General features: G+C 42.0%; 5 protein-coding genes across 5 annotated transcripts in view; 2 read left to right on the forward strand and 3 right to left on the reverse strand.

The window, feature by feature from the left end:
• The window catches only part of LOC116834992 (histone H2A type 2-C), a 299,566-nt gene that overhangs the window by 93,878 nt on the left and 190,325 nt on the right, over window positions 1–15,363 (reverse strand). The window lies entirely within an intron of this gene.
• LOC116827276 (histone H4) lies at window positions 4,751–5,787 on the forward strand. The gene has a single exon (XM_032784674.2). The coding sequence runs from the start codon at window positions 5,332–5,334 to the stop codon at window positions 5,641–5,643; it is 312 nt and encodes a 103-aa protein (XP_032640565.1). The 5' UTR covers window positions 4,751–5,331; the 3' UTR covers window positions 5,644–5,787.
• Window positions 6,270–6,735, reverse strand: LOC116827272 (histone H3). The gene has a single exon (XM_032784670.2). It carries the CDS (start codon window positions 6,733–6,735, stop codon window positions 6,325–6,327), a length of 411 nt encoding a protein of 136 aa, XP_032640561.1. The 3' UTR covers window positions 6,270–6,324.
• On the forward strand, window positions 7,187–7,639 carry LOC116818368 (histone H3). Its single transcript, XM_032769221.2, has one exon. It carries the CDS (start codon window positions 7,227–7,229, stop codon window positions 7,635–7,637), a length of 411 nt encoding a protein of 136 aa, XP_032625112.1. The 5' UTR covers window positions 7,187–7,226; the 3' UTR covers window positions 7,638–7,639.
• Window positions 8,177–9,223, reverse strand: LOC116827277 (histone H4). Its single transcript, XM_032784675.2, has one exon. The coding sequence runs from the start codon at window positions 8,630–8,632 to the stop codon at window positions 8,321–8,323; it is 312 nt and encodes a 103-aa protein (XP_032640566.1). The 5' UTR covers window positions 8,633–9,223; the 3' UTR covers window positions 8,177–8,320.

Raw genomic sequence — 15,363 nt, forward strand, 5'->3', positions numbered from 1 at the left:
AATTTAAAGTAGTGGGAGTTTGGTTAAAAAAATTGTAAACTGAACAAATTTGATATGGAAATATTTGAGATGCAATAAATATGGAAATCTTTTATAATAACAATAGGTGAAGGTTAAAACTACAAAATGAGGACCACAGAGATCTGCCTATGTGCAATTCATTGTAAGACCAACAAGTCAGGGAGTATCTGGCTTTATTGAAGTCAATGAGTTTTTGGCATTGACTTCAATGGGGCAAGAATTTCATCTCTTACCCTGCAAAGACAAAATGCGTAATGATATGCTTCTTTCCTATTGACTTCTTGTGATTAAAATTAAATATATCCCATGTGCTTTCACGATACTGGCTTAGTTACCTCACACTTGGTATTTTCTTTTGTTTTACATGAACTGTGTGTCACATAAAACAAAGTTAGTTTCAAGACCTCTAGATATTACTAATCAAAATGTAAATTTATTTATTGACATCTAACCAGGGTAGCTGTGATAGTAAAAATAATGTATACATTCAACATGGGATAATAAAATTATTATGAATAAGAAAATGTAATGATTTTATACAATAATCAAAGTATCTTCAAAGTGGACATCTATATTTTTATTATGGAGAGTTGATTTTATACAAATATATATTCTTTAATAAGTCATTCTAAACCATAGTTGGGTGTTGTTATCCTACATTTTCAAATCCAAAGGTTAGAGCCATTTCAATTTTCAGCCAAGTGCTGTAGCAATAGGTTAGTATATTTCATCTACTTTCTCTACATTATGAATTATGTTTAAATTGCTTAATAAAATACATTGCTGTTTGGTTCATTTGTTTACATTTAGCAAACAGAAACTGCAGTGATCTAACATTATTTTTGGACTATGCAAATTTTCCTTTCTTTCACCCTAGTTTTCTAGAAAACTGTTTTTTCCCCTTAACCACAGTAAATGCTCATTGCCTAGAGATCATTAGTAAGTGATGTTCATGATACAGTCAGTTAAAGGAAGTGGAGGTGGGAGTTGTCAAAATCACTCACCTGCAGCCTAACTCATTTCCAGCTGAACTCAATAGAAAGGGATTTTTATTACCAGTTACTGCAGTTGAAGCAATTAGGCCACATCTCAGTGCTCTTGAGGAAAATCCCACTCTAAAATCCTTAAGTGATATTATCAAACCAATATGGAGTGAAAAATCTATTTACAAACTGAGGTTACTGTTTCCATCACCTTTTTTTTTTTTTTTTAATTTATATAGTTTATAATGTCTATTAGGATTTTCTAGCACTTCATCCTAAAACACTTGTGTTTATTTTTCATATAAATAATACCATTTACTTCATAAATCTTTTTGTTTAAAGCCTTGGTTTGAAAGAGAATTTAAAGATCTATCATCAATGTGTCTGAGGAAGGCATTTTGTGGAGATATCACTCAAAATTGTAAGAAATGCTGAGAAACATAACTTCTGCCTCTTAAATTAAAGGCTGAGAAAGCTTCTGTGAACATTTTCTGCTGATGCAAGGAAAACAGAGACAACAAGATTAAAAATTAGAAAATGCATAAAGAAAATGTAATGCTAACAAATTGTATGACAAATATATTTTATTTTAAAAACAAATTTCTGTGACACTCATATCCACCTCTGGTTATATTTACTTCTATGTTTATACTGTAAACTCTTAGGAATTATATAAATAATCCATCACTATTTTGATGATCTGTAAATATTAATTTTTTTTTAATGAAATCACTATTTTCAAAGGTGAAAAACAAGTGTGATTTAACAAACAAAATCAACAAGAAAACCAAGCAACCAAACAAACTTCCCTGGACTCTTTCTATAATGAATATTACATAATAATAAGGCAATAAATCCCCTCCTCAACTATTTCTACTCCACGTTTTTTTAAAATTACTCTTCTAGGTGACATTGTTGCAACTGGAAAAGAACTAACAGGGGGAGGGGAATCAACAACAAAAGCAGAGATAAGGACAAGTAAAAGTGCTGTATATTTCATGACTGATTTCAAGAAAATCATTATCACCTGTGATTTGTGGTTTTCAGCAGTCACACGCTATTCTAGGAGTGGGCCCAGTTTGCCATCCCCCTCACCTGTAGGGTGGGTTTTACCTTGACTCTGCCTTGCTGTGCCAGTCTAGTTGGTTCATGCTCTGGACCCATCACTGCTCCAGCAGGGCAGTGTGGTGGCTGGACTGATCACCCTGATCTGGAGCTAGGTCTGACACTCCTTAGCTTGGTTCTTGCTTCTGGTACTGAATCTCCTTCTATTTGAGCATTCCCCTGTGATCTCGCCCTCATCTCCTCTGGGACACTAGTCATTCTTGCAGCCTGAACCTATGCACGATATAGCAACTGACATTTTTGGAAGTGAAAATGGAAATCTTCAATCATTGGCAATAAGTGGTATGTCTGGTGTTGATGCTGCTGGTGACTTTATCCCTCTGAGATGTGGTCTGATATAATGAGAAATCTATTGAGGCGTGTCTCCCTCCAAATATAATATTCCCTCAGGGTCCTTTCCTACAGCAGTTTAATGGGTTGAAGCCCTGCTTCAGCCTTATGAACTTTAGATAGGGGTTTGCACACTTATAGATCTATTAGGGCAAACCCCTAACTGGAGCACAAGGGGAGGAGTCTTTGTCCATGAGAATGCAACCTTTTACATTCTCATGTACAAGCTAGGGGAAGACAATCTGTTACTAGAAGGCAAATGACTATTCCCACACCTGTCTGAACCCCACGCTTGCCAAGAGAAGCCAAGCTAATGCGGGTATGAATAGATCATCTAGTGAAAGGTGCTTGAAAAACCCTGTGAAAAATGTACACTAAGCAGACACTGGTATGAGATGCGGGAAGGGGTTTGTATGTGAGGCTGTGCAGAACTCTGGTTTTTAGTTTTCGTTGTCTGATGTAATGGCTCAAGAGAGACTCCTCCTTGCTTACAGAGCTAAAGCAACTTTGCTTTCCATTAAGGAGCCACCTCTATGTTAGCATCTCTGTCACGCTGGAAATATGAATAAACGTGGTAGCTCTGATGTCCTCTGTCTCTCCGTGCTCACGAGACACTAAGCCATGCCTCCAAAGCATGATAAGGCACAGCCTTCAGCCTTGCAAGCCTCTAGTCTTGTCTGTTAAATAGGACAACCTAGAGTAGAATCCCCTGAGCCAGATGGCCTAACTGGGTCCTCAAGGCAAGGCACTAGTGAAGATGGGAGTTTAATCCCTTCTCCCCCCTTTCCTGACAATGTCTGGATTATTAGATTACGCTTTAAAAGGTTTTAAATGTGTCCATCTCTATCCTTGCATACTAGTCCTGTTCAAGCACATTGGTCAGTGCCAGTGCACAATTCTTCCAGGGAGATGGGTGTTTCATGTACCCACACACTGGTTCCAGTGTGAGAGCACCAGTCACACTACATGAACTGAATACTCTTTATAGTGGGGAAAATGGCTCAGTTTTGGAATTTCTTCTATATCACTCCTTGTGTGCCCTCAAGTGGGCATCAGGAGTGCAGATCTTGTGCTGAGCTGAGCAGAATCACTCCGGGAAGGAATCCTGCTTGCCCCAAATGGTCCATACTTGTGACTTGCGTACTGTATTCTGAACAGAGGCTTGTCTGACGTCCCTGACAGGAACTGGAATATACTTAACTCTTCTTGGTGGAAAGATTTAAGGGCAGGACACCAGGGCTTAATCTCTCTCATGTTTTACTCTGTGGAAGTGAGAGATTCCGCTTCCTAGCATGGGGCACAGCAACCTTTACAGGGAGGGGAAGGAATCAGGCATTATCCTATAGGAACCACCCTGCCAATACACTTGATGTGGTGCTAGCTGGGGTTTGAGGTCCCTTCTCATCTCAATACCTGAAAGAGAGAGGGATGCTAATAGGTGAGTGGAAGTGTACCCAGAGCTTTCTAGAGTGATTGGCTCCCTGTGCAGTGGGGGACCCAACAACTGGCAAAGGATCAGTGGAGTGTGGAGTGTGAGTGACTGTGGTGATCTGTTTCCCCATGGGAATCTTGAATGTCATTTGAATAATAAAGGTGCTGCCTGGTTAAAATTCATACACATGCCCTTGTTTTCCTCTCTATGGAGAGCACACCAAATGAATGACTTGGAGAGGGAGGAACCAAAACTAACCAACAAACAAAACCACCGCCTCCCCAAGATGGAAACAAAGGAAAAAGAAAAGTAAAACAGTGCTATATTTCATGACTGACTTTGAGAAAAGCTTTATCGCTTGTGATTTGCAGAGATTAGCAAACCAAAGACAACCTGTCACTATGTAGTTCCTTAATTACCGTGTGTGTATACCTGGGCAAATATACATAGATTGCATAATTTTCGGTAGGTTTGGGTATTTTTTTCCCTGTAAATTGGTCCAAGTAAGCAAAAACAAAGCTCCTACAAAATCACACACACACCACCTTTGTGTCCACTTCATAGGTGAAAAGAAATGCCACCGATCTTTCCCACACACTCCCACAACTCCTTTTGTGAAACAAATTAATAGATTTCATAGAATCATAGGACAAGAAGGGACCTCGAGCGGTTATCTAGTCCAGTCCCCTGCACTCAGTAGAGGAGTAAAGTTTTCTGAGTGCTCTTTCTGTAACCATTCAAATCAGTAGTCACGCCGTGACAGCGATATCATTCACATTAAGTGAGGAGACAGAATAAAGACGGAACATACGTGAGCAGCCCCCCCCCCTCCACTTTTGATTAAATCTGAATGTAGCAGATTTTAAACCTTCCTTTGTTCAAGTTTGGAAAATGGCGACGAACGTCAGGGAGGCGGAGGGAAACATCTGTCGGGGAACCCGATTGGCCATATTTTGCCGCAGATTCCTACTGGAAATGGCAGAAGGGGAGGGGGAAGTTTTACAAAGCCACAGAATAGCACCCACCCCTACGGGGAGCCGCGTTATCGAAAGATTTTATCAGAAGAGAAACTATTCAAAAGACGAATAGAAAAGATATCGTAAAGACATTCCTAATTTAACCAGCAAGACGCTGAGAGGCCCAGCAATGTCAGGAAACGTGGGCTTCTAAAGCAGTTATAATGATTACTGCTAGCCCTTAGCACTGAGTCTCCTAATCCTAAAGCTAAAAAAGAAAAAAAACATGTTGGCATGTTTTGCATACCTAGCGCTGTCCCGCCCCAACCGCCGCACGCATAGACAGCGAAGAGCTTGGGAGGAGGGAAGGTGCAAATAACCCGTCCTTTTCCCTCTGTAGTTCTCAATCAGGTCGTACTCCAGGCAATATACAGAGACGTTCACCAACACTCGCTGCATAGCCTTGTGTGCAATTCTAGCGAATATGTCTGGTCGTGGTAAAGGAGGCAAGGGTCTCGGGAAAGGAGGCGCTAAGCGCCATAGGAAGGTGTTGAGGGATAACATCCAGGGTATTACGAAACCCGCCATTCGTCGTTTGGCTCGTCGTGGGGGAGTGAAGCGTATTTCAGGTCTTATCTACGAGGAGACTCGCGGGGTGCTGAAAGTGTTTCTGGAGAATGTGATCCGAGATGCCGTTACTTACACCGAGCATGCGAAGCGGAAGACTGTGACTGCTATGGACGTTGTCTATGCGTTGAAGCGCCAGGGTCGTACTCTGTACGGATTTGGAGGCTAAACTGTGCCAGTAATTCTTTTCCGAAACATCTATAACCCAAAGGCTCTTTTCAGAGCCACCCACACTTTCATGAAAAGAGCTGTTGTGCTTGTATTTTTCTATTTCGGCAGAGAAGCCCGATAGAGCGAGAGACTGATCTTCATAATCTGTTGTAGGAGAAAGTGGGGTTTTTACAACTGCACTGCTTTTTTCTGTAAATAAGTTATTCCTCTCATAATTTTATATTTTTAGAGACAGAGCGAGCGCGCCAAAATCGGGACTATTACACCCGTTCCGATTTTCACATTTGCTGTCGGGTCACCTATACACCACAGGAGCACTAAACCGCAGCGAATGTAGATTTCAAAGCGGGATTTTCAATCTAGCCAGCGACGCAGAAAGTGATGTTGGATGTTATGATTGGAATTTACACAAGTTGAGGAACTAAACCCATCCACGAAATGTAGGGAAAGAAGGAGGGGTTCCTGATAATAAAGAATATAGTCTTTCAGACACTAATTGTGCACTAAGCTTACCCCCCACCCCCGCAAATATCCTAGACTAGCAAGCCGTTTTACATTCAACGCTACAGATATTACGTACCTTACCCGACCAGTTAAAAGGGATACGGCTCTTTTTCGTGTAAATGTGGTGGCTCTTAAAAGAGCCTTTGGGTTTTTAAGTGGTTGCAAAAGGGGGTCTTTAAGCTCTTTCCCCACGGATGCGCCGAGCCAACTGGATGTCTTTAGGCATAATAGTGACTCTCTTGGCATGAATAGCACACAGGTTGGTGTCCTCGAAGAGACCAACCAGATATGCTTCACTAGCCTCCTGCAGAGCCATAACGGCCGAGCTCTGGAAGCGCAAATCGGTCTTGAAATCCTGGGCGATTTCACGCACCAGGCGCTGGAAGGGCAGCTTGCGGATGAGCAGCTCAGTAGATTTCTGGTAGCGGCGGATCTCTCGCAGGGCTACAGTGCCGGGGCGATAACGATGGGGCTTTTTCACTCCCCCAGTGGCAGGCGCGCTCTTCCGAGCAGCTTTAGTGGCCAATTGTTTGCGAGGGGCTTTGCCACCAGTAGACTTACGAGCGGTCTGCTTGGTCCTAGCCATTCTGCACAATCACTTCTCCTAAATCTGAAAACAAATACGAATGAAATGGAGTGCCCTGACCGCTATTTATAGACCAACTCTGTATCATGATTGGATGGGGACACGACAACTCTCATTGGACTATTCAAGATACATTTTACTTCTCTCTCCTTCCAAATGTTCAGTGAGGAAGCGGCCAGAAAAAAAGTGGCTATGAGTTTGAGATCCATTAATTATATTAGAATTAACAATATAATCAATTAGTCTCTTAAGAAATACCTTCCTACAGGCGCCCCAGTCACAACAGTTCCGGGGGTACTGCTGACGTGCTGGAATCGGAGCTCTCTGTAAATAACGCGGGCTTTTCAAATGTATTTTAAATAGTCCAATGAGAGTTGTCGTCTCCTCCTCATCCAATCATGATACAGAGTTGATCTATAAAGCGCGGTCAGCACACTCTGTTAGCTTCATTTGTTTCTTGTTTTCAGCTTTAGAACCACTAGTTGTGCACAATGGCCAGGACTAAGCAGACCGCTCGTAAGTCTACCGGTGGTAAAGCTCCTCGTAAACAATTGGCTACTAAGGCTGCCCGGAAAAGTGCACCTGCCACTGGGGGAGTGAAAAAGCCCCATCGTTATCGCCCCGGCACCGTGGCCCTGCGAGAGATCCGCCGCTATCAGAAATCTACTGAGCTGCTCATCCGCAAGCTGCCCTTCCAGCGCCTGGTGCGTGAAATCGCCCAGGATTTCAAGACCGATTTGCGCTTCCAGAGCTCGGCCGTTATGGCTCTGCAGGAGGCTAGTGAGGCGTATCTGGTTGGTCTCTTCGAGGACACCAACCTGTGTGCTATTCATGCCAAGAGAGTCACTATTATGCCTAAAGACATCCAGTTGGCTCGGCGCATCCGTGGGGAAAGAGCTTAAAGACCCCCTTTTGCAACCACTTAAAAACCCAAAGGCTCTTTTAAGAGCCACCACATTTACACGAAAAAGAGCCGTATCCCTTTTAATTGGTCGGGTAAGGTACGTAATATCTGTAGCGTTGAATGTAAAACGGCTTGCTAGTCTAGGATATTTGCGGGGGGGTGGGGGGTAAGCTTAGTGCACAATTAGTGTCTTAAAGACTATATTCTTTATTATCAGGAACCCCTCCTTCTTTCCCTACATTTCGTGGATGGGTTTAGTTCCTCAACTTGTGTAAATTCCAATCATAACATCCAACATCACTTTCTGCGTTGCTGGCTAGATTGAAAATCCCGCTTTGAAATCTACATTCGCTGCGGCTTAGTGCTCCTGTGGTGTATAGGTGACCCGACAGCAAATGTGAAAATCGGAACGGGTGTAATAGTCCCGATTTTGGCGCGCTCGCTCTGTCTCTAAAAATATAAAATTATGAGAGGAATAACTTATTTACAGAAAAAAGCAGTGCAGTTGTAAAAACCCCACTTTCTCCTACAACAGATTATGAAGATCAGTCTCTCGCTCTATCGGGCTTCTCTGCCGAAATAGAAAAATACAAGCACAACAGCTCTTTTCATGAAAGTGTGGGTGGCTCTGAAAAGAGCCTTTGGGTTATAGATGTTTCGGAAAAGAATTACTGGCACAGTTTAGCCTCCAAATCCGTACAGAGTACGACCCTGGCGCTTCAACGCATAGACAACGTCCATAGCAGTCACAGTCTTCCGCTTCGCATGCTCGGTGTAAGTAACGGCATCTCGGATCACATTCTCCAGAAACACTTTCAGCACCCCGCGAGTCTCCTCGTAGATAAGACCTGAAATACGCTTCACTCCCCCACGACGAGCCAAACGACGAATGGCGGGTTTCGTAATACCCTGGATGTTATCCCTCAACACCTTCCTATGGCGCTTAGCGCCTCCTTTCCCGAGACCCTTGCCTCCTTTACCACGACCAGACATATTCGCTAGAATTGCACACAAGGCTATGCAGCGAGTGTTGGTGAACGTCTCTGTATATTGCCTGGAGTACGACCTGATTGAGAACTACAGAGGGAAAAGGACGGGTTATTTGCACCTTCCCTCCTCCCAAGCTCTTCGCTGTCTATGCGTGCGGCGGTTGGGGCGGGACAGCGCTAGGTATGCAAAACATGCCAACATGTTTTTTTTCTTTTTTAGCTTTAGGATTAGGAGACTCAGTGCTAAGGGCTAGCAGTAATCATTATAACTGCTTTAGAAGCCCACGTTTCCTGACATTGCTGGGCCTCTCAGCGTCTTGCTGGTTAAATTAGGAATGTCTTTACGATATCTTTTCTATTCGTCTTTTGAATAGTTTCTCTTCTGATAAAATCTTTCGATAACGCGGCTCCCCGTAGGGGTGGGTGCTATTCTGTGGCTTTGTAAAACTTCCCCCTCCCCTTCTGCCATTTCCAGTAGGAATCTGCGGCAAAATATGGCCAATCGGGTTCCCCGACAGATGTTTCCCTCCGCCTCCCTGACGTTCGTCGCCATTTTCCAAACTTGAACAAAGGAAGGTTTAAAATCTGCTACATTCAGATTTAATCAAAAGTGGAGGGGGGGGGGGCGGGGGCTGCTCACGTATGTTCCGTCTTTATTCTGTCTCCTCACTTAATGTGAATGATATCGCTGCCACGGTGTGACTACTGATTTGAATGGTTGCAGAAAGGGCACTCAAAAAATCAGGTTTCTCTCGTATTTCACAAAGGGAAAGCTGGGAGTGGGGTGGCTGGGAGAGACCCTTATCCTTGCTTTAATGTATAAAGTCGAAGCAAAGGTTTCATGTTTGTGATTGTGAAAGGGCTACTTGTTGAATTACTCAGTTGAATGTACGGGGAGAACCAAGTATACTGTGTTATATTTGTTTATTATATGTTATATTTATCCAGCTAATTGGAAAGCTACCATATATATATATGTTGCCTAGGCCCCAAAACAAAACAGTGAAAGTTCTATGCAGTAATGGGTTATCTTAGCTTTGTTAATCTCTGCAAATCATAGATGGTAATGATTAAATGTTAAATCAGTCATAGCATCTTTTTCTCCCAGTTACACACACACACTGCTGTGTAGTCTCTCTCTCATGCTAATCTTGTATATATGCTATCCAATACTTCCAGCTTCCAGATAAAATCAATAAATATAGGAATGAACTTGAAGGCCTCTGGCTTTTCTCCTTTATTGACTCTGCTTGGAGTAAGTTTTGTTTCTGGTTGGTCGGTTGGTTCATATTTGGCAGGTGTTTCATTGGGTTGTTTTTGGTGCTCTGAAAAACACAAAAAACTTGACCCTACTTACCGATCATCTGGTCTTGTAATTATACATGAAATACAGCACCAGTTTTTCCATCCTCATTTTTTGTTTCTATTTTCATGGATGTTTCAATTTGTTCTTTCAGAGTTGCAGAGATTACAACATGAAATTAAACTGCACAGGCGAAACTGAGACACATGTAGCTACACCTGATGGTTGTTTTGTTTGTGTATTGTTTCCTATTTGCCTTTTCAAATATATTAAATATATTAGCATAACTTTTATGTAATTTATGTATTGAATTACTTATTTATAAAATATAAATATATTATATAATATATTACTTATTTATAAAATATCATTATTCTGATAACAGAATAATGATTTTTAAGAATAAGGTCTCTTCTCTCAACTATCAGGATTTGATAAAATAAACAAATACAATTCGACCAGCCATAAAATAAAAATAAAATAGAAATTTAAATGACTGACTATAAATCCCTTTCCCTTTCCAGTTTCTCAAGTCATTCTCTTGCCCAGGCAAATTGAATGTATACATATTTTTTCTCTCAAAATTGTACATTAATAATTAATTTAATGTCTAAAAACTTAGGTAATGTGAGTTAAGGTTGCCAAACATCACCTTCTGCTTTTCCAGAATTTGGAGAGTGGACAACCTGACACTTCTGAAAACCAGAACATGGTAAATTAAAGTTTGTATTGCTCTCCCAATGCATGCCTAAAGCTTGAATTAGCCACTGGAAATGGTTCAATAATTATTATGCCTTAAAAAGTAAACATGATAAATGAGTAAGAGAATATGCTCATCTGTATGTTTGGTCTTCTTATCCTGGGGATTGTTAGCAGTCTGATGGCATACATAAGAGTGACCTCCAGGACTTAGTGGGGGATAGGTGAAGATAATGGTCACAGGAATTTTTAGGGCAAGAAAGAAAGGGTGGTAACATTTTGCAGGTTTGGGGTGGCCTGGTTGGAGTAGGCTTTAAGTATTGGCCACGTGTAGGTAACTCCTGTTGGCTATGCCTAAACTAAATCAAAGTTTTGCCTTAGTGAACAGAAGTTGTTAGACTTTGTCATAGAGTGCTCATTGTGCTCTGTTCCCACTGTGTTCTGAACCATCTATGGGTGTAGAGTGCTAGCATGTTTATTATTATTATTTTGGGACATCAATCAAAGTGTGCACAATAAAAACTGTTATGTATCTTGACTTTTTAACTTCAGCTTTCAGAGGTTTAAGTTTACCAAACTTCTACCATATGGAGGGGCACTAGGCAGTGCTGGGCAACCTGCATTAACAAAGTTTTTTGGGTAGTAAATTTCCATGTTTTATTAAAACATAATTTCTCAGTATCTTCATATTTTACAGACTCTCTCTCCACTTCTTCCAGTTCCTTGGCAATAGTTACCCCAGCCAGAGACGGCACTGGCTCCATATTAATTCCTTCATTGTCTATGCATCATCTCAAGGACTTTTCACATGCCCAACATAGCTCAGCCCTTCGTCCCCAGCAGGCCTCTCTGCATAGGAGCAGGCTGAGGAGTTCAGAAGCAGATACAGGAACAATGAAGGGGATGACATGCAGTCAGAAGCAGCAATTTTTGAAGTGGGACAGAAATGGGGGGAGGGTTGGAGGGCATGGCTGTAGTATTTTGGAAAGGGCAGAGTTAAACCTCCCTGTGTCACCCACTTCACGCCTCCAACTCTCTAGACTCTCTTTGTGCACACAATTGACTGCATTGCTCTGATTTCCCCTTGCTTCCAAGAGCAGCAGTATGAGGGGCTGTAGGATTAACCTGGCACCTCTTACTGCTGGAGATAGCATGGAGCAGAAGGGGAGTTCTGTGTTATTCCTGTATTCGGAGACCAGTAGAGGGAAGGGGAGCCAGATACCCTATCCAGCCTGGTGAGGCAGCCACAGGCAGGACATCTAGATGCCCTTATAGGTAATGCGGGGGATGATCTGATGATCATGGTACATGTGGGTACCAATAATGTAAAGAAATGTAAGAGAAAAGTCCTGGAATTTTGGCTGCCATGTAAGAGATTAAAGTCCAGGAGGTACATGGTAGCATTCTCTGAAATGTTTCCAGTCCCACATGCAGGGCCAGTAAAACAGGCAGAACTGCAGGGTCTCAATGTGTGGATGAGGCAATGGTGTAGGGATGAGGGATGTAGATTTATTAAAAACTGGGGAACATTATGGGGAAGGAGTGGCCTATACAGGAGGCTCCCCCTCAACCAAGAGACAACCAGACAGCTGTCATATACAGTTAAAAAGAAGTGCTGGGAGAGCACCGACAAGTGCAGAGGAGTACACAGTTTGAGTGGAGATGTCTCTTAGGGATGAATTTATTAAAGGGGGAACACTATGTCCTAATAAAAAGGATATGAAAGAAGTTGGTAAAGTATAGGTAGGAGGCAATGAGGGACAGTCAAATGTAATCGAATCCCATTTAAATATAACACATGAAGGCAAGCAACTGAATACTGACAAAATGTACAAATGCTTATACATAAATGCTAGAAATCTTAATACCATGGGTGAACTAGAGTGCCTGACATTGAAAGAGAATATTGATAGTATAGGCATCACTGAAACCTAGTGAATAAAGGATAATCAATGAGACATGGCAATACCAGGATATAAAATAGATAGGAATGACAACAGAGTAGGTTGCACTGGTGGGCGAGTGGAATTATATGTTAAAGAAAGAGAAGAATGAAATAGGGCAAAAATCTTAAGTGATACAAACTATACTATAGTATCTCTATGGACAGAAATTCCATGCTTGAATAAAAAGGGTATAGCAGTAGGAATATACCACTGGCCAACTGTCCTGGATGGTCACAGAGATTGTAAAATGCAAAGGGAGGCTAGAGAAAGGTTACAAAAGCAGAAAACACAATAATAATGAGTGAGTTCAACTGTACTCATATTGACTGGGTAAATGTAACCTCAGACCATGATGCAGAGATAAAATTTCTAGACACTATAAATGACTGCATCTAGGGCCAGCTTTATGACCTGTGGGGCCCGATTGGAATACTCAGCGGTGGGGGGGGGTCTGATCTGGGTTTTCCATGGCACCGAAGGACAACTCCCTCTCCCCTGCCTCCGAAATGCTGCCGAAGACCCCTGGAGCAGACCCCCCTGCTGCTGAAGACCCCTGGAGCGGGGCCCCCTTAGACGCGGGGCCCGATTCTAAGGAATTGGGTCAATCAGCTTAAAGCCGGCCCTGACTGCATCTTGCAGCAGCTAGTTCTGGAACCCACCTGGGGAAAGGGCGAAAGGCAATTTTTGATGTAGTCCCAAGGAGAGCAGAGGATGATTCAAAAGGTAACTATAGCTGAACTGCTTAGTAATAGTGACCATAATGTAGTTAAATTTAACATCCTTGTAGACGGGATAATACCAAAAGAAAAACCCCAGCCACAGAAACATTTAACTCTAAAAAAGGAAACTACACAAAAATGAGGACACTTGTTAGACATACATTAAATGGAGCAGTCACAAGTGTTAAATGCTTGAAAGCAGCATGAGGACTATTTAAATATACTATAACAGAGGCTCAGACTAAATGTGTACCCCAAGTCAGAAAAGACAACAAGAGGATCAAACGAATGCTACGGAGCAGAGCAATGGAGGCCTTTAAAGGCAAAAAGGCATCCTTTAAAATTTGGAAGTCAAATCCTAGTGTGGATAATAGAAAAAAAGGTGCATAAGCTCTGGTAGTTTAAATGTGAAAGTATAATAAGATAGGCCAGGAAAGAATTTGATAAGCAACTTGCTAAAGATGCAAAAAATTAACAGTGAGAACTCTTTTAAGTACATCAGAAGCAGGAAGCCTGCCAAACAGGCACTGGGGCGACTAGATGACAAAGGTGTAAAAGGAGCACAGAGGGTATGTCTACACAGAAATTAAACACCCACTGCTGGCCCATGTCAGCTTACTCAGGCTCGCAGAGGTCGGTCTATATGGGGCTGTTTAACTGCAGTGTAGACATTTGGCTCAGGCTTGAACCTGGGCTCTGGGATTCTCCCCTCTTGCTGAGTCTCTCTAATATCCTAAGACTAACATGGCTACAACAACACTGCATGCAACAATGGAAGATATTGAATTTTGCCATTTGAAATGGAAATGCCATAACATGAAGCAAAAGGAAGAAAAACTTAACAGCAACATCTATTTCCTGAGTAAATTCAAGAAACAAAACATCATCCCCAGAGGTTTCATCATCTGTAACCCTTTGACCACTACACAAAAACTCCAGATATATTGAATAGCTCTGCAGAAGGACTTCAGAAAAAAACAGAGGCCTTGTCTACACTGCCACTTTACAGTGCTGCAACTTTCTTGCTCAGGGATGTGAAAAAAACACATCCCTGAGCGCTGCAAGTTTCAGTGCTGTAAAGTGGCACTGTAGGCCGTGCACCAGCGCTGGTAGCTACTCCCCTTGTGGGGGTGTTTTTTTTACGGCTCTAGTGCCACAACTACACAGTCATGATTAATGTTGCTAGTGAAGACTTATCCTGAGAAACCACTTAGTGCACCTCACATAATCAAACAAGAAATCATCACAGACTCTCACACACTGGAGAAAAAAACTATCTGGGAACCAACCTGGAAATCCCAAAGGAGCTATACAAAGAAAAACAAAAATACCTGAAAACCAACACCAAAATGAAAAGTGGAACCAACTACAACAACTCCACAATCCACAGAACACCATCTCCTGGAGAAACCATGGCACCAGGACCCACCACATGGACACAATGTGACACTCCAACATATCAATTTATCAAAATTATCCCTAACTTGAGCTGAATTATCTGTTCTCTCCAAGGGACTGGACTTCTGCCCCACAACAGAAACTGTTACCATACTAACATGTGGAGAACTAAAAGAATTCTTCTGCCAACTCCACCTCAAAGAATTCTTTCACAACAATGATGACACCACCCACAATAATCACATTTCCACCAACAGCCATAAGAAACAAAAAATCATTTGGATGGACAGTGGACACCCCACAGTTGATAAATCCACACTATTGATCATTAATTGCTCAGGAAAAAAAACCAAAACAATACAAAAAAACAAACAAACCTGAAATCACATACACCACAATCCCTCCACCATTGACAGGACAGCTATACAGTCCCTGAAATCCAATCTGCAGATAGTGATTAAACCAGCAGACAAAGGGGGTGCCATCATAGTCTTCAACCATGATTTTGTTAACCAGATCAACTGACAACTCTCTGAACCACCACCTATTATAAAGAACTCAAAGAAAACTACACCACACAGTTTACCCAGGAAATAAAAGATATCATCAAATACTTTCCCAAACAACTCCAAGAGACATTCTACAACCTCATCCCCCACAAACCCAACTC

This window comes from Chelonoidis abingdonii, chromosome 1 (assembly GCF_003597395.2).
Source record: "Chelonoidis abingdonii isolate Lonesome George chromosome 1, CheloAbing_2.0, whole genome shotgun sequence".
NCBI lineage: Eukaryota > Metazoa > Chordata > Testudines > Testudinidae > Chelonoidis > Chelonoidis abingdonii.

Bases quoted from the DNA above. Each gene is read 5' to 3' on its own strand.
- LOC116827276 (XM_032784674.2), top strand. From the start codon at position 5,332: ATGTCTGGTCGTGGTAAAGGAGGCAAGGGTCTCGGGAAAGGAGGCGCT.
- LOC116827272 (XM_032784670.2), bottom strand. From the start codon at position 6,735: ATGGCTAGGACCAAGCAGACCGCTCGTAAGTCTACTGGTGGCAAAGCC.
- LOC116818368 (XM_032769221.2), top strand. From the start codon at position 7,227: ATGGCCAGGACTAAGCAGACCGCTCGTAAGTCTACCGGTGGTAAAGCT.
- LOC116827277 (XM_032784675.2), bottom strand. From the start codon at position 8,632: ATGTCTGGTCGTGGTAAAGGAGGCAAGGGTCTCGGGAAAGGAGGCGCT.